Below are 19,468 nucleotides of genomic sequence, written 5' to 3'. Positions count from 1 at the left end.
TTCCAATTGTTTCAAAAGTTATGACGTAATGAAGCCTCGTTTACTGAAATCACATGACTTTGGCAGTTTGATCCGCTCTGAATCACTGGTTCGGAACAAAAGATTCGCAAAGGTTTATAAACTTCATGTTTCAAAAGCACCGTCACTAGTCACTGGTTTGATTACCCAAGCTCTACATAAAATGATCAAAACGAGCTCTACATTGAATAAAATAACACATATTATAGAAACACTTTATATTTAGTGCTATTAGATGATTTGTTAATTGCATTTAATAGATGACACCTTCAATGAAACACTGCAGCTGGTTTGTTAAAGGTGTTTTTATGCATGTTTTGACTGAGTTTTCACTGCATTTACACTGTTCTGACCAGCAGAGGTCACCAGCGTGTGGCGTTTCCAACGCTTCGAAACACTGAATCATTCTGTGAATCATTAGGTTCAATTGATTCAAAGCTCTGAAACACTTTGTTTCTCTCAACACCAGCTGAAACATAAAAAAATACAGTATTGTAACTAATGCAGTTTTAATGAATATGTAAATATGACTGAACTGACCTGGTTTGGTTTGTACAGCGAATCCTGCATCCCGTCGGAGGGATGATGAGGCCGAGATGCATCCGCAGACGACAGTTCGTGGGTCCGGTGTGAGGCCAGACATGAGTTCCAGACTGCATTACTGAGAATTTGATCTAAAAGAGGAAGAGAATGGTTCCTGTTTTTACATTATTAGGCAACAGTCTTTTTGAGGAATGAATGAATACGGTAAAAAGGAGACATGGTGAGTACAACTAGTGAGTAAATGATGTACCTGGCCTCTTTTGCAGCTAGTGGCTTCTGTGTAACGTTCCAGAAATGCACAGGTTTTAGGGACACTGCGACACGCAGAAGGATTCTTTCGACCTGAGAAAGAGTAAACATTTTAGCACATATGATGATATGTGTCATCCCTAAAAGTGTCATTTTAATTGTAAATTGCAGCAACACCTCCCATGACTAGAGCTGGGAATCTTTAGGAACCTTATGATCTGATCCAATTCTGAGTTAAACTTTTTCAACTAACTAAATATAGCTTCAAAACATACAAGAAAATAGGAAATAATAAAGAGGAACAAAGAAGCATATTACAAGCAATAAACAAAGAGTGCTTTCTCTCCTTTTCTTTGTCATGTCTGTCAGCAGCGTCACAAAAGCTTATTATTTAAGTGCATTTTTAAGCCTTTCGGTTTAAAAACAAGTGCAATAAGACAAAAACAAGAGCTTGAACGGTCAAATACCCAAAATGCCCATCTTTTGCAAGTATCCTCATAAACACGGTTGTTTATGTCTTAAGTGAACATAAGCCATTGAGAAAGAAAGCACATGTGTATCAGTATATTAGATCAGTGCATTCAGTCTTAAAGTGAACGTAGCCTAATAATCCTGCTGCCGTATGTGTCGTTAATGTTAATAAAACAACAAAAGACAAAGAGAAAATCACTCACTGCTCTCGACTGAATCTAGACTGAATCTCGAGATACCCCCCCCCAGTGTAATTATATATGGAATTTATTGGGAAATGTTGGTGGATATCATATAGTAATAATATACTGTATGTGTAAATATTACCCTGCTGCCACAGTGTAAACTGGCCCCAGTCTCCTTTCTCTCTCAGATTTTCATCTTCTGGCAAGAACTGTCCACTGTTGCCGTCTAACACTGACAGCGCTTCATCTCGAATGGTCATCCAGTTACGTTCCAACGCCTGCAAACACACACATGAGCAGAGACACAAACACCATGAGCACTTCCTTCACTGTTAGAGCGCTGAACAATTAAGGGCAGGTTTCACTGTAATTACAGTATGTGCTCCAATCACACACAAACAATTAAGCTTTAATTGAAAAACTAGAGGAGGCCTGTTGTACGAAGACTCAAGGAGGTGAATTCTGTTTATTCCTGCCTTATAAATGTGTTTAAATCCATGATCATTTTCTCTTAATCTTCAGCAGAGAAGTCAACAGTGCTCAGTTTCAGTAACTGTGTGGATTTTTCCTTTCATTTAAGCAATTGTAACAGATTTTACCTTGACTAAATCAGTATATCCGGTCTCTTCCGCCGTCCACCAGGGTTGAGCTCGGAGCCCGGGGACATTATACAGAGATCTCTGCCATACGGAGGCAAAGTGACCCCGCCGGTGCCCCGCCTCGTACCAGTCATACGCCTAAACACATGCAAAAGACACCAGATTCACTGACGTTCTCTTTCAACTTACTCCTAATCATCTTTACTTTCATCTTACACTCTTGTCTCCTGTTCTCTGTAAAGCATCTCCGAGATGGAAGTAAAACCTCCCGTCATCAGTTCCTGGCTCTCCGGACTCTAAACCCTCCTAAAACACACACACACACATGAACACACACATAAACCATGCAGAAAATTTTTGTTTGTATATATCATCGCTGTCCTTATATCTCCATATTTTGTCATTTTTATTTTATTTTTCATAAATCATTACTATTGGTCACCTTTTATGTCTGTCTATAAGTTTTGCAAATATTTAACCAATGAAAAGTATTAAAAAGAGCTTGTGACTAAAACTTCTAACTCTATTGGCTCCTCAGACTGTCAGTCAAACCTCATAACTCCGCCCACCTCTATGGTGAATGAAGTGCCGTGCGCAGTTTGGAACGTCTCTGCTTGTTTGCAATGCAATGATAAAAAACGAACTGCTTGTTTGAGTAAGAACAGCGTTTTCCTTAAGAAACACTATCTGAGGAGTGGAGAAGAGTGTCTTAGTTGAGTATTTGTGGTCGACTCATAGCCAATACTGTCTTAAATATCTTTAAAGGGGACCTTTTATGAAAATTCACTTTTATTTTTATTTGTTTGAACACAGATGTGTGTAAACAACCAGCCTCTAATGCTAAAAATCAACCTACCCCTTTTTTTATAATCCCCAAAAATCATAATCAGTCACTCCAAATGAGTGGTTTCAGATTTCCTGCTACTCTTACGTAAGCCCCACCCACAACTAGTGATAGAATCTGGCCAATTAGCATAGCTCCTCCCCTGAGTGAGCTGTACAGTCCGCCATGTTTATCTCGTCGCCAGAGCATTCAAGTAAGAAATGTATTCTTATTAAAGCTACTAAAGTTATTCAGACGAGCAGTGAGTGATTTTCTGTTTTCTTTTGTTGTTTGGTTCATATTAACAGCAGATACAGCAGTAGGTACTGTATATTACGTCCGAGGCACGGGTTATTCAGGCTCCGCCCTCTTCTGGAAAGCGGGGCAGGGAGCAGCAGCTCATTTGCATTTAAAGACACATGCACGAAAACAGCATATTTTTCCTTGTGCTCAAAAATGGCATTTACAACATGGTACATTTCCTGAAAAGTATCGTTTCTGGAGATACGAGGTTAGAGACAGCGACGATATGTTCGCATATTGGAAGTATATACATTTCTGTGCATGAAATCAGAATTACCCTCAGGTACGGTATGCTCTCTGCGATCTTGTTTTCAGATTTAAGTATGAACCCGTAATGCACTTTAGCAAATCCATCATGTGGAGCTCCAGCTAAAACCTGAGGAGGAATTTCAAAAATGGGGAAATTAGTAATGCAATAATCACATGGCTAAACCTAATAACATTACAGTGATATCTGACCTCCTCATATATTCGTTTCGCACTCTTGTTGTCACCCAGGAGCAGATGTGCCACTCCCAAGTCATTCTTTAAGCTGATGTCTTCTGGGAAAATCTGAACTAGCTTCTCCAAAGTAGCTAAAGATCCCCTTGTTCGACCTGTACAGGAACACAAAGACCACAACTCCATTATTCAATGTAGGGACAGAAATCTCTCAGGTTTTATTTAAAAAAAAAAAAGAAGAGTAACCAAAGTCTTAAGGGTTTGGACCGACGTGAGGGTCAGTAATTAATGATAGAGTTTTCATTTTGGGGTAAACTAATCCTCTAACAACTGTCAAAGGGAAGTGACCACAGTGTTTACCTAAGAACTGCTGTCTGTCTGCACATCTCTTTAATGTGGCTTTGATGAGGTCAGGTGGTGTGTCTGGGAGCTCAGATGCTTCTCTGTACGTGTTCACTGCCTTCAGCAGCATCTCATTACTGCGCATCTTCTCTGCCAAATCATCTTCTGCCTGGACACAGATCACACTTCTCAGACACAAACACTACTTTAACTAGGCATAAGCTGGAACAGCCATGTTTCCATCCACCTATTTTCATGTGCATTTTGGGATATTGCATAAAAAAGCTGGAGTTATGTGCATAAATAAAGAAAATAAATATGCATAAAAATTAAGAGAACATGACAGCGTTTATTGTGTTTCGTCTGCCGCTCTGAGATGCAACTCATTTATGATGGAGGAAAAAAGAGCCTACAATTGCAGCAACTTACATTTTTATTACTGATATTTTGCACCAATTTCCCAGGAAGTGATGACACTGCAAATGTTTTATGCAATATTCCAATTTTGCATGTTAAATTCTCAACTTTGGATGGAAACATATCTAATGTTAACTTTCATGCTAATGTTTTACCTGGGCTTTGCCGTATCGGCACCTCGGACTATGTGGGAATTTCTGGACAAGAGCTTCAAAAGCGCGGAGAGATTCCTCAACTTTGCCCTGAAAAAAAAGAGAAAGACTTCTATTTTTGAAAAATACTAAATTTTACAAAAAACATTTTTATTCTGACAGTATAGTATACGTCGTTACCTTCTTGCGTAATTTCTCTGCAGCGTTGATCTCAGATTTGATTGTTTGGTCAAATTTATTAAGAAGTTTTGGTTTCTTCTTTTTGGCTGTAAATAATCACCACAGTACAAGGTTTAATTGACAGCAAATGAATAAAGATGAAGTGTGTAATGTTCGTTTAGTGCTTTTCACAATTTGACATCTTAAGCAAAGGCAAAAAATATGTTGATAAAAACTGTGTTCAAATATCTGTTCACCGGCCAGTAGAAGGCGAGTTATGGGTTTGGGAAACATGTTTGAAAACAGTCATTGGTTTTACAGTCCTGTATTACCCTTAACTAAGAATACACCAAAATTTTGGCTACCAATAATTTTCAGCAGCAACAGCAGTTTTTGGTTTTGGGCCAAAATGGTTTTGAAGGGCTGAAATCGCTGACAGAAAGAGTGACGTTTAATTGGCGCTTCTCTGATGGCGCATTTTTACTGCTTAGAGTCTATTGCACGAACAATGTAGATAAAGTTGAACAGTTAAACATGTCAGCTGTGTGGACTCTCGAGTTGTTTAATTGGACTCTCGGGATGACAATATTAATTTCTCGACTTTAATCGATACTGATTTGGATTCTTAAATCACCAGATCGAACGTTTAGTCTGTGCTTTCTTTTGATGCATGAACAAAACTTCACTAAACATTAGTAGCATGTCTGCCATCTAGTAAGTTTTGTGCTTTGATACTTTTAATATGAAACAAAGTCTCAAGTTTAAAATGTTGTCCATTTTATCATGAAATTCAAAGAATAAATGCCGTTTTGGTGCTCTTTCATACGGCGTGACACTGTAGCACATCAGTCCAAGCGGCAGCACGGATCAAGCGTTCATTAACTGAACATCTCTTCCTCTTTCTTTACTACTAGTTACAGCACCAAATAAACATGAATGAACATCAGAAGGAATGTTGAAATATATAGAACGACTTACTGAAATTAATCATGCCATGAATTTAATCAGAAAAGCCATTCAATGACCATAAACTCAATCTTCTTTATTTAATGTATGTTTGAATAAATCTGTCTCGCAAATAGACTTTATGTAAATGTTTTTATTTCAATAACAAATTGGAGTAGAAACAAATTTTTGGCCAAATGCATCCTGAAGTTCCCGTTTCATTTCCTTTAACAGTATTAAAAACATACCTTCTTTTTCTACGTTGGACTCTACCGCTGGTTCTTTTGTCTCAGGAACAGATTCAGGTGTGGAGACGGAGTCAAGCACAGGTTGAGATGCAGGTGGTGAATTTTGCTTTGTGAACTCTAATGATGGTTCAGCATTGGGTGGAGAGTGTGTTGTGGAGTCTTTGCAGGACACATATTTTGTGATTTAGCATGTAAAATAAAGTATACATTACATAATCAAATACATAAAAAGCAATTTAGTAAAATATTCCTCTTACCTTTGTTTTCACTGGGCAGAAATTCTGCATTTAATTCTGCAATGAAGCAAATGACAACATTCATACTTCTGTACATTAAAACTTAGCACCTAAAGAATTCAAGGAGATTTGAGGACTAGTGTTCAACCATCTCCGTATCTTCTCACTCCCTGCTGTAGACTGTCCTTTAGTTTACTGTTCATCTGATAAATCTGAAGAGGGGACTATGAGATTCTTACGTGGACATTTAGAGAGGTTCTAAACATTTGCACAACTGGAAAGTTCTTCCAGTAACGCATTATTTTTCTTGGTAAAGAGTAGTGAATTATTGGGCATGTATTGCATTTTATAGAAACATTCGATGTAATTGCAAACATTGGGAGAGCATGCATCATTAAATTTTGGCAAAAAGAATTTTGATACAGCAAAACATTGCAAAGATATAAGGAAATGAATTGGTCTGGCACAGTTCATGAATTGACCTTTATCTCCTGAACACAACATTCAAACTTAATGAAAGTTGACACATGAACTAAAGAACATTCAGAGGTCTTGCATCAAATTGCACGAGATTCGGTCAACAAGGGGGCACTACAACAACAACAACAACAACAATGCTTGTAACAAAGATTTTTTGATGCATTTGGGGAATGGTGTCATTCTTCAAATATCACTCAGATAAACAAACAAGCATGGCAGCCAGAAATCAAATTTCAGCAGCTTATAACGTCAAATCCGAATGGGCAACCGTTATGAAATTTGGCAGATATGCAGAAGGTGTCTAGATTAAGCAGCATTTTAAAGTTGGTGATAATCAGCCATAGAGTGACGATGTAATAAGAAAATTAATGTTTTTGTTAACTCTGGAACGGTAATGGCTAAAATCAAAATGAGTGTCTCTTCTGATTCCCCTAAATCAGTTTTTTGCCATTAACATATTTGGCTATGATAACTACTTGCTTCTAAACGTATTCTTATTCTTAATAAGGGATCAAGCACTGAAGGCACTGGAACCCTATTGTGTTTGTAACGATTTTCTTATTTTTTCATCCATAAAAGTGAATTAGTATCAGAGAGTAAATCGTAGAGACTCCAAACTTGGCCAGATGGTCCCAAACGTGCTCATCTACTCAAGTGCACTATAATAAAGACAATTTACTGCTAGTTTTTCAAACTAGTTTTTAAGACACGTGGAGCCTTAACATATTGGCCAACTTTATGCAACTGGCCCCAATTTCTCTACTGTCTATAACTTATAACACCGTTTTGAATTTTCTGATTTTCCTTTTTCAAACTCTTAAGTCATTGGTCCAATCTTCATCAAATTTTGATTTTAGAGACAGCAGTGAATGAAGGACATCTTTGAAGGACATCCTAAAATATCCTCTAATATGACTGCAGAGGCCCATCACATTTCAGCGGCTAATGTCAAATGTGAATGGCCTACCATTACAAAAACTGATTTTTTTGTACATTGTGTGAAAACGACTGCATGTACCAAATTTTGTGAAAATCAGTTGCAATGTGACGCTATAAGCAGCTTTGATTTTTGCTAATATCTTCACAACTGTGTGCGATATAATCACAATTCTTGTTCTCGTAATCCCTAACAAGGGTATATCTCTTCTGTATGTTTATCTACACAATTTATCCACCATTCTAATTTAATAAAAACCTACTATTTCACTCGTTTCTCAGATTTTCACCAAAATTTGCACGTCCGCTCAATGGATAATTGACTGGATGTGACCAATTATGACTAATATACCTATATTTTTTGACCACAAAGTCAAAACTCAAATCTTCGTATATATTTAGAGCAAGTCATTCTGAGGAAACATGCTTGGTTTCTTAATTTCTGACGCTCAGGGTGTTAACAGTAAATCATGTGCTATTTTTGATTGTTTGCTTGTGTCTTGACTGAATGGCACCTGAAGCAGAATAATTGAAGAATTGTTTCACCGTTTTCCTTACCTTTTTCTTCTAAGGGGTTCTCGCTTGATGCCACCATAACAGGCTTCTCAGTCAGACCTGTATGAATGTTGAGTAAAATCAGACACAATCCAAAATAAACCCTTACATTGTGTCCTAACCAGATCTGATGCAATAAGATTCCAGCGACAAGCTGTTTTTCTGTCCAGACCAGACGCGACACGACTATGAGACGTGACAAAATCAATCAAAAATCACAGCCAATCAGAATAGCTTGTGGGCGGAGTCTCAAATAAACTGTGAATGAAATAATCTTTGTCATACATTTGTTTGTTCACAGTTTGAGCATTTCCTTTATTTTCAAGATCTGAGATGAATTATTCATTGTCTCTTTCAGTACGGCTATAACGTTCACGTGAAATGGTATTTAAATGCTTTTAACATTAAATAAAGCACATAATCAGTACCCGAGATTATCATTATCACTGATAATTATCATACTTTGTATGTTGTTGTTGTTCCAGCAGCTAAAATAGAAAAACAGAATCGTTGCGTATCGTTATCACCGCTGGTTAGGACACAATTAGTGTTAAGTGCCTAATCAAATAATGAAAATTAGACATTAGGTTTAATCCCTTCTCAAAATGGATTCACATTTGGGATACAGTATCTTACTGAAAGAAATCTGGGTATTCCATTTTTTACGCAAAATGTGCATTTTGTACTATTTATCTTGTGTGGAAGAGAATAAAAAAAGAAATGGAAGCAGAAAGTCTCAGCTTTATCCAAACACACACACACACAGAAAGAAGTAAACCAGACCATGTATCAACCAGATCAAGTATATTTTAAACAAGAGAAAAATTCACATTTATTGGATGCAGTTACCTTGACACTTTTCTCAGAATATTTAACCACACAGTTTGATTTCATTGAACACTTGAATACATTAAAATGAGAAGTACTTTCTCTTATCCCAGTTAAATATGCACAAGAACTCATTTGCATGATGATTTCTCTGAAACGCTGCTCTGTAAACACATTCAAAGCATTGCTGTTTGTCAAAGCAGTCGGACACGAAACCTTCTAGGTTGTCCAAGCAATGGCAGATGTGAAAATGATTCAGCAGGCGTTTTTGATTTTCCCCAGAAATCTATCTAGAAATATTACCTTTTGCCCATTTGGTGCCCCAAGAGGTGAAGAAATTACACACTTCAAAGTTCAAATGTAATACCTAAAATCATGCCATTATATGATTAACACAGTTAAATGTTTTACACAACACTAAACGGTTTTCCACCAAAGAACTACTGCTGATAGGATTAATATCTCTGTATACTGGACAAAAACCCAAATGTAAACATATAAATAAAATTTATCAGACAATTTCTGATGTGCAGATTTTGTTGGAAACAAAGTTGAAGGAAAGCAGGTTAAAAATGCACTTGCCGCTTATTGAATAAAAGCAAATGTTAAAAACTTGATCCTCAGTGTAGCTGCACAGGTTCACTTCCTGGACTGGGAGAGCATTTTTCTCTCTTCATTATCTCTTTCACTGGCTCAGAAAAAGCAGAACTGATGCTTGATCAACACTCATAATGTATTATATTTTGCATTATAGGCTTTGTTCACACTGCACCATTTTAAAACCGCTCACTCCTCTGCTCGTTCAGTAATCGCCACACAATTCACTACATGAGGAAAGAGTGAGCATGAACAAATTAATGCATGCTACTGTGCATCGTTACATATACACGTCATGTCACAAATGAAGAAAAAGCTACTTGAAATACGATCTTTCAGATTCAAGTGCAGTTTCAAAACTCCTATTATCACTGGATTTTACGGAGCCCCTAAAGGGACATGGTGATGGGGAAAAAATAATGGGAATTGTAGGAATTATACGTCAATGCTTTAGAGTTCTCTCGCAAAATGGTTGCGTTCCCCTGCTGTCCCTTCAGGAGCTCCGTAGGATTCAAGTCACTAAACAGATTTGAGTTGGTTATGCCCAAATACAACTTTTTTTTTTTTTTTTTGGGTTATGTTATTGTGTGAACAGTCATAGAGGCTCCATTTACACCTGACATTAACATGCGTTTGTATCTGGATATTGTTCAGCTTGATTGCATATATCAAGTCAGTGTGATCAGATAAACATTACGCTAACTGCAAAACAGGACGGAACATACATAATACAGGAGAGGTTGCTTTAACTGAAACATTTCCATTATTTACTTAATTATAAAAAACATTGTTGGATAAATTAAAATCTGGTTTTGTGTTTCCTTTCTTTACAAGCAATCCTACAATAAATATTAATAAGAATTAGACAACCCATTTTGCGACACTTCCAAAGTGAAATGTCCAGTGAGTGGGTTCGGGTCTCTCTTAAACACGACATTTTATTATGCTGGTTGTTGTATGTATCGCGACAGTCCAGAAATGTCTGGCGAGTGGTGTTAACCCTATCGGGAATAATAAAATAGCACTGCAGGGTACACTGCACCCACCCTAAACCTAACCAATAAAAAAATGATAAAAATAAAAATGCATTTGCTGCCATTTAAGCTTGCGTCTACAAGTCTTTGAACTCTTTTATCCAATGTCTTGACTCGTGTTTCATGGGACTCGTACCCAAGCGCTCCACGCTGCATGTGTAATGATGTACCGGGTGAGCTAGTGAGCAAGTTTACTGTATCATAATAAAAAATGTATGATTGCAAGTGTACAAGGACTTAACAGATTACTGAGTGCATTGTTGGTTACAGAGTTTAATTCCTTTTTAGTCATGTTTTTTTACAACTTCTTTATTTGTGAAAAGAATCCTATACTAAAACACCATGGGATTACGGAGTAAAGTTGCTCTCTAAAGTTGACATTGTTTCATTTTCAAACTATTTCTAATTTAGTTAATACTGTGCTAATAAATATAAATTTCACTCCAGTAAGTTTACCATCTTTAAATAGTGTCTGGCTCTGGCCATCAAAAAATGTATATCCACCACAAGTTATAAAAAATAAAATCAATAAACTGCCACTGTAATCAAAATTTGTGTGAAAAAGAATAAAAATGTTAGTGTTTTACTGCCACTAGTGTTTATTTCAGATGAAACTGCAGTGAATTTTATGTAAAGCCTACATTTTTTGGAGATTTGCAAAAATGTAGGATAAAGGCATATTTTTTTTAAGCCCATGCTGGAACTGAAAGAGAGGAAAAAAGAAAGAAAAAGTGCTCTCTTTGTGGAAAGAAATGAAAGAAACGAGACTGTAGTCAAGTGTAGTGATTAATGGGACATTAAATCAGGAAACTGTACGGTCTGTTGACTTTTTCACATCGTGAGAACAGAAAAAAACAAGAAGCTACAATGACTGACAAAGTCTGACAAAGTGACGATTTGATTATTTGTAACAAACTCAATATTATGTAGTAAAATGCAGATAAGGAAAATAAACATGCATTTACATGTTGATTAAAAGACCATCCCAGACAACCACCAAATGTGGTTTGAAAGATCCAATCACGATTGTGATTCGAACCCTAAAAATGCATTAATGTCACGTGTAAAGGAGCCCTAACTGTACAATCAAAAACAAAGAAAGAAAAAAAAGATGCATTGAAGCATAGAGCATAATATGTATAAATATATAACCTTTAAATGACATTTAATTTCATAAATAGATCAGTTTTTATCAGGCACAAAATATTAAAGGTGATAACGATAAAACTGAAAACATAAATATTCACCAAGTAAATCTAATAAACACACACATTTATATAACTGACTGAATATGTTTAAAATGCCTGGACTTCTGTGCCAGCTGATTCAGAGAATTCATGTTTAATTACATGAAACATCCAAGCAAACCCATTGACTATAATGAGTCGGACTCCCGACGCAGCGAGCTGACAGTTTGGTTCTGACCTCCTTCACTCAGCTGTAAAGCTACAGGCATAAAACCATGTGACAAATAACAGCAACGTAGCATTTTGTAACACTACATACACCACTTGTTCGAAAAAGTAGCTTGTTACTAGGGCTGCACGATTTATCGCAATTTTATCGCACGCGATTTGGCAAAAGCTGCGATTATTTTATGCGCAGCTTGTCAGAGCTGTACGGCTCTGTGATCAGTAGTAAATGCTTCTTTATCTGAAAGCCAGAGGGCGCTCTTGTGCAGCAACTGCAAATATGCCCTGCTGCCGAAGTAGAACACGCATCATTCCAGGAAATCCCATACTATCGCTGTAGCTGAATAAACAGAAGATTGAAACGTTTTGATTGATTAAACATGACTGAAACGTTTTGATAATGAACACACGACTGCCTTATTCTGTGTAAGAAGCCACATCATCTCACAGAAGGACGCTCAACTGTCGTTATGAAGTGAGTTTGGAGTAAAAACATGTTATTAAATGTTGTCTTTTGTTGGACAAGAGGTTAATAAATGCTTCTCGTGTCTGGAAAGATGTTTGACGTGTTGTTTTTCAAACACAATATAAGCGATTCAAACTCTCAGTGCTTTCAGATGGATTAGCATTTGGAGCCATAGTTCATTGACAAGCCGCACATAAAAAAAATAATCGCTGCTTTGCGATTTGATAATCGCACTAAGCCAAATCGTTTAAGTGCGATTTCAATGTTTTTTTTTCTAATCGTCCGATTAATCGTGCAGCCCTACTTGTTAGCGTTTTGAGCAGATGAATACTGTCACACGACTGAGGGAAGTCAGGAGCATCACTACGGTTATTTACTCCCCAACACTGTTCCTAGTAAATACTTTGGGAGTTTTTAGTTTTATTTCATTAAATCTCTCAGTTATGGCAGTTCACTATTTCTTGATTTTTTTGTTTGAAGATTTCAGTAAACCACGGGTAGATATCTTCTCTTTGGCGTTCTGTTCATCAGCTGACTCTCTTTCATTCTCTGATTGATCAACTTTTTGTCCATGTGGTTTTTTATTTAATTTTGCCACCTTTTCTTGTTTGTGATTGTTCACATTTTCTCTTTTCTCCTCCTTTTTCTCCTTTACATCTTTCTCTGCTTTCTCTTTTGGTGCCCTTTCTTTTTCTTGGGATAGTCTTTCTTTCTCCACTTTCTCCTTTCTTCCATTTTCTTTCTCCAGTCTTTCCTTTTCTGCCTTTTCTTTCTCTGCCTTTTCTTTGGTCAGTCTTTCTTTTTCTGGCTTTTCCTTTTCTGCCTTTTCTTTGTCTGCCTTTCCTTTTTCTGCCTTTTCTTTGGCCAGTCTTTCTTTTTCTGCCTTTTCTTTCTCTGCCTTTTCCTTTTCTGCCTTTTCTTTGGCCAGTCTTTCTTTTTCTGCCTTTTCTTTCTCTGCCTTTTCCTTTTCTGCCTTTTCTTTGGCCAGTCTTTCTTTTTCTGCCTTTTCTTTCTCTGCCTTTTCCTTTTCTGCCTTTTCTTTGGCCAGTCTTTCTTTTTCTGCCTTTTCTTTCTCTGCCTTTTCCTTTTCTGCCTTTTCTTTGGCCAGTCTTTCTTTTTCTGCCTTTTCTTTCTCTGCCTTTTCCTTTTCTGCCTTTTCTTTGGCCAGTCTTTCTTTCTCTGCCTTTTCCTTTTCTGCCTTTTCTTTGGCCAGTCTTTCTTTTTCTGCCTTTTCCTTTTCTGCCTTTTCTTTGGCCAGTCTTTCTTTTTCTGCCTTTTCTTTCTCTGCCTTTTCCTTTTCTGCCTTTTCTTTGGCTAGTCTTTCGTTTTCTGCCTCTTCTTTTTGTGCCTTTTCTTTCTCCAGTCTTTCCTTTTCTGCCTTTTCTTTGGCCAGTCTTTCCTTTTCTGCCTTTTCTTTTGCTAGTCTTTCTTTTTCTGCCTTTTCTTTGGCCAGTCTTTCTTTTTCTGCCTTTTCTTTTGCTAGTCTTTCCTTTTCTGCCTTTTCTTTCTCTGCCTTTTCTTTGGCCAGTCTTTCCTTTTCTGCTTTTTCTTTCTCCAGTCTTTCCTTTTCTGCATTTTCTTTTGCTAGTCTTTCTTTTTCTGCCTTTTCTTTGGCTAGTCTTTCCTTTTCTGCTTTTTCTTTCTCAAGTCTTTCCTTTTCTGCCTTTTCTTTTTCTGCTTTTTCTTTGGCCAGTCTTTCCTTTTCTGCCTTTTCTTTCTCAAGTCTTTCTTTTTCTGCCTTTTCTTTGGCTAGTCTTTCCTTTTCTGCTTTTTCTTTTTCTGCTTTTTCTTTGGCTAGTCGTTCTTTTTCTGCTTTTTCTTTGGCTAGACTTTCTTTTTCTGCCTTTTCTTTGGCTAGTATTTCCTTTTCTGCTTTTTCTTTCTCAAGTCTTTCTTTTTCTGCTTTTTCTTTGGCCAGTCTTTCTTTTTCTGCCTTTTCTTTCTCAAGTCTTTCCTTTTCTGCCTTTTCTTTGGCCAGTCTTTCTTTTTCTGCCTTTTCTTTCTCAAGTCTTTCCTTTTCTGCCTTCTCTTTGGCCAGTCTTTCTTTTGCTGCCTTTTCTTTCTCAAGTCTTTCCTTTTCCGCTCTCTCTTTCTCCATTCTTATTTTTTCTGCTTTCTCCTTGGCTAGTTTATCCTGTTGTTCTCTTTGTATACGTTCCTTTTGTAATTTAGCTTCTGCCTCTTCTTTGATTTTTTTAGCAGCAAGAGCAGCTTGTCTCTCCTCTTCCTCTTGAGCCAGAACACTACGGACTTCAGCAAGGGCTAATTTGGCAATCTTTTTGGCCTCAATCTTCTCATGAATCATTCGTAGCTGCTCCTTCAGAGAGGCTTTCAGCTTTTGCCCAATATCTCTGGTAGGATGTTCTGAGAAGGAGTGGGACAAAAGTTCACATCTCAGCAGGCTCATCATTCGTCTCACATGCAAAGTCTTAAGTGTCTGAATAACAGTCTACCTTTCATGATTCATGAAAGAGGAAAAGCTTATTCAATTCCTAAAAAGATGCAGTAAGCGAACTCTAAGAAAAAGTGTTGAATTTCGAAATTGACATCCAAAAAAGCAAACCCCTAACCATCTCGAACCACGCAGAAACCGAGAAACGACAATGTTTTTTCCCAAAGAAACACCCTCTCCATTGTGTGAAAAGTGTGGATGGTGCCGCGCCAGCAGAAAAGCACTCTTGAAGGCACTGTAAACCCACCAGGCTGTTAGCTGAATCCTCATCATGGGATCTGCACCAAGAGGCAAAAACTCCATTTAAGGCCATACAACCTTCTAGTAGAAGGAGCCCTAGCACTCCCAATAATCTCTTAAACTTCAGTTGAGAGACCCTGAGTCAGCGAAGAGCACCATTCAGCAGCCAAATCCAACAGCTCCAAATCCGTGGATTTGGATGCCAAATCTCACCCCTCAGCTGTGACCGTGATCAGAATCTCCCAGGGCAGAGCCTCCAGGAAAGCAATCAGGTCTGAAATCACACCTGAGAGGGCCAACGTGGTGCCACCAACAGCGACACATCCTGTCCTCCCACACCCTGTTCAGCACTGCCTGAAGCAGAGGCACCGAATTCAACAGGGAGAACCACAGAGGACAATAAGCTGTCTCTTCAGAAGTGAACACATCAACCTCCACTCTGCCAAAGCATTGTCAGATATACTATCTGAGGGTGCAACCTCCATTCCCCGGACTCCAGACTGTGCCTCGACAGGAAGTCTGCTAACAGATTGGTGACACCTGGATCATAAACTATCCCGAGGGACAGAAACTTGTTCTGCAAGGAGTATGGAAAGCATACCAAAGGAGTATGTGTAGCACTAGAAGCCACATGTGGCAAGACAGCACCCCCCTGGTGGTTTATGTAAGCCACCACCATTTTATTGTCTGTCCTGACAAGGACTTGGTAGCCCTGGACCATTGGGAGGAACCGACTCAAAGCCAGATAAACGGCAAGCAACTCCAGACAATTTATGTGCCATGACCAATGCTCACCCCTCCAAACTCCATAGACAGGAGGCTGTTGTAGAAAGTGCCACAACCTGTAAGGGAGGCATCCGTTGTTACCAGAATGCGATGATGAACACCCACTATGGAAACACCCTGGGACAGAAACGAGGTTGCTTCCATACAGCAAGGTCACGGAGGCAAGAGGCAGAGACCCTTGTCATGTGGAAGGCTGGTAACAGAGGACAAAGATCCATTCTCATGTGCAGCAGACCCAAAGGTATTACCACCGTGGCAGATGCCATGAGACCCATCAGGCAAAGAACCACTGTGATGCTCTGACCTGACCTAAAACGGGACAGACTGACACAGAGAGTAGAAACACGAGCACTCTTCTGGATGTTCAGTCCGAGACTCTTACGGAGTCAAAATTAGCTAGTCAAAGAAATTGAGGTATGCTGAGATATGAGGAGTAAAAAATTGTTTTGTGCCTCTGACAGGATTGAAGCTTCTCATTCATGCCCCTGAAGTGCGCCTGCAGTGGAGCCCTCTGGGATTGCCCCCCTCCAATGATGTAGCGCCTGTCACAGGTATCACAAGGCGTGGCTTCTGGGCACTGAAGAGGGTTAAGTACGATGAGGCTGGAGATCTGAGGTGTACTCTATGCGCAACCAGTTTGCTGTCGCCCGAGGCACATCTAGCAGCTGTACTGACAGAACAGACCTCGGAGGGCTGAGAGAAGATGCTTTAGCGGTGGGAGCGGTTCCTGCTGATCTGAAGGGAGGGAAGACTTGGAGGTGGCTCACCACTCACAGCGGCCTGTTTATGGTGCTGGGCACAGCTGTCACAAGATTGAACTGATGCAACTGATGCATCACAGGCTCACTGTGGAAAAAAGATGCTTAAACTCTATCGACTGCTGTTTCGCCAACCTGAACATTTTGATGATGGCATTCACAGTCACAAGAAAGGCCTTATCCTTATCACAAATCTCAGCAAGATTCAGCAATAAGTGCATTTCCACAGCCACCAGCCCTGGCATTGAGCGACCAATTGTGCTAGCGGTATGCTTAATCACTCGAAGCACCAGATGACTGGCTTGACGGAGCTCCTTGACTGCCTCAGAGGTCACACCAGCTCTCTCGTCCAAATCCTTGAGGATGTCTGCCTGGTAAGCTTGTAACACAGACATTGTGTGCAATGCTAAACCGGTAGCCACGTAGAACTTGCCGACCAGGGCAGAGGTAGTCCTGCAAGGTTTGGATGGCAAAACAGGCTGAGAGTTCCAGGAGGAAGCCACGGACTGGGAAAGATACACAACCAATGGTATCCTCCACTGGGAATGCCAGCATACCTCTGCTCCACAGAGCCAGCAATGCTGGTGAAGTCAGCGGCTGCTGTATTAATCAACCAAGCTGAATACGGCTGTTTCCAAGACCTCAAGGTTTCAGTGTGGAGGTCAGGAAAAAAAGGCAGCTGTACATGCGAAGGATCACAGCCCAAGAGAGAACACTCATCCAGCTTAGAACGCACATCTTGCGGAGTTGAAGCAGGGCAATCAAGGATGAGTTTCTCTGCAGAGTGAGAAAGCACATCAGTGAGCTCCAAAAGCACCACCGACTGCTGTGCTGTCTGGCCACTAGGTGGAAGAACATCATCCAGTCTGAAAGAGATTACATTGCGTGCTTTCAGGCTTAACTACACATGGGAATTCATGTGGCTGCCACACTCAGCAAGAGAGAGAGAGGATGAAAAGGAGAATCCCATCTGCCTAGTCTCCATGAACTCAGGATCACTATCGGATCCCCAGGGCTACATCTAGTGAGGCGCCTTGGCAACCTCAAAAACAGAGTTGGGGGGGGGTACACAATTCAGCTTTCTTGATTTCAATTTTCAACAGTGTCTCAGAATTCTCTTACTGCACCTTTAATTTAGATTTTTTGTTGATGTTTAAAAGTTTATTTGTGCATTAAAAAACATGCAAGCTATCAGACGATTGTAATTTTAGTTAAAGTCTGTACTGGCTTTTACTGAAGATTAGTTGATTACTTCATTTGCAAAATGCGATGAATTTGAAATCCAAAGATTCCAATTAATTTAAATAATGTATTTTATGAAACTGTTGTTGCGATCATTTGATGTACAAAAGTATTGGGACACCTGACCACTAGTCCAACAGAGACTGTAATATCATCACATTTTAAATACATTAATATGGAGTTGGTCCGATGCACAGACCCTATGGCCTTCTTCGACTCCTCCCCACCATATCCCAATCTTCAAGCAGAAGGAACTGGATGAAATATTCGGAGTGATACCAATCTACAATCTGACTTGTCATGTAGCCTGGAATCATAACCACACCATGTTGGTTCATTTGGCCCGAGAAGAACGGGTCCCCCAACTGAGCCTGTTGTCTTCTCCATTTCTGACACTGAAAGAGTTTGGGTTCCTCACCACTTTCGCATTTTGGCTTGCTTAGTTGGAAAAACGTAGTATTCAGCAATTTTACTGATTTGACTGTGCTGAGACTATTGGACTGAGAACTGAACTGAGCTGGACGATGACATCACAGTGTTCTACAGAGCTGCTTTATAACTGAACTGAACTCGTTTCCTGTTTATCCCTGTAATGCTGCTTTGAAACAATTTCTATTGTATCAAGTACTATATAAATAAAGGTGATTTGGCTTGCAGCTAAAACAGCTTCCACTCTTATGGGAGGGCTTTCCACAGGGCCTGGCACACAATCTCCATTCCAGTTCATCCCAAAGGTGTTGGATGGGGTTGAGATCAGGGCTCTGTGCGGGCCAGTCCAGTTCTTCTTACCATGTATTTATGGACCTTGCATTGTGCACTGGGGCACAGTCATGCTGGAATAGAAAATGGCCTTCCCCAAACTGTTCCCACAAAGTTGGAAGCACAGCATTGTCCAAAATGTCTTTCCTAGTCTAAGATTTCCCTTCACTGGAATTAAGGGGCCTTTACCCAACTCCCTCATCCACCAAACTTTACAGTTGGCAGGTAACATTCTCCTGGCATCTACCAAACTCAGACTCACCCATCAAACTGCCAAACAGAGAAGCGAGATTTGTCACTACACAGAACATATTTCACTGTCCAATGGGAGGTGCTTCACACCAGTCCATCGCTTGGATTGCTTGGCATTGTACTTGGTGATGTGAAGCTTGCAAGCAGCTGCTCGGCCATGGAAACCCATTCCACAAAGCTCCTGCCGCATAGTTCTTGTGCTGATATTAATGCCAGTGCAAGCTTGTTTTGGAACTCTTCAGCAAAGGAATCAGCGACTTTTACGCACCATGCACCTCAGCACACTGTGACCCCGCTCTGTGACTGAGGCTGAGTTTCTGTTGTTCCTAAAAACTTCCACTTACCAATAATACCACATACAGTTGACAGCGGAATATCTAGCAGGGATGAAACTTCACAAACTGACTTACTGCGATGATGGCATCCTATCACTCTTCAGAATGACCCATTTCTTCACAAATATTTGTAAATGCAGACTGTGTGGCTGGGTGCTTGATTTCATACACCTGTGGCAATGAGTCTGATTGAAAAACCTGAATT

At 39.4% G+C, this 19,468-nt stretch overlaps 1 protein-coding gene across 3 annotated transcripts in view; it reads right to left on the bottom strand.

Annotated features, from left to right (window-relative positions):
- Nucleotides 1-19,468, bottom strand: part of unm_hu7910 (un-named hu7910) — a 33,364-nt gene that overhangs the window by 1,605 nt on the left and 12,291 nt on the right. For all 3 annotated transcript variants that reach the window (XM_048186431.1, XM_048186429.1, XM_048186430.1), the window contains 13 exons: nt 8,106-8,162; nt 6,153-6,188; nt 5,896-6,054; nt 4,724-4,809; nt 4,547-4,633; nt 3,993-4,143; nt 3,651-3,787; nt 3,469-3,567; nt 2,282-2,371; nt 2,066-2,203; nt 1,609-1,744; nt 812-903; nt 559-692 (listed from right to left, as the gene is read on the bottom strand). In XM_048186431.1, the coding sequence (XP_048042388.1) occupies nt 559-692; nt 812-903; nt 1,609-1,744; nt 2,066-2,203; nt 2,282-2,371; nt 3,469-3,567; nt 3,651-3,787; nt 3,993-4,143; nt 4,547-4,633; nt 4,724-4,809; nt 5,896-6,054; nt 6,153-6,188; nt 8,106-8,162 (1,402 nt within the window). The remainder of the gene's footprint in view (nt 1-558; nt 693-811; nt 904-1,608; nt 1,745-2,065; nt 2,204-2,281; nt 2,372-3,468; nt 3,568-3,650; nt 3,788-3,992; nt 4,144-4,546; nt 4,634-4,723; nt 4,810-5,895; nt 6,055-6,152; nt 6,189-8,105; nt 8,163-19,468) is intronic.

This window comes from Megalobrama amblycephala, linkage group LG3, assembly GCF_018812025.1.
Source record: "Megalobrama amblycephala isolate DHTTF-2021 linkage group LG3, ASM1881202v1, whole genome shotgun sequence".
In the NCBI taxonomy this organism is placed as follows: Eukaryota; Metazoa; Chordata; class Actinopteri; order Cypriniformes; family Xenocyprididae; genus Megalobrama; species Megalobrama amblycephala.
Note: the sequence above shows the minus strand (reverse complement) of the source record. Positions and strands in the feature narration are given on the sequence as shown.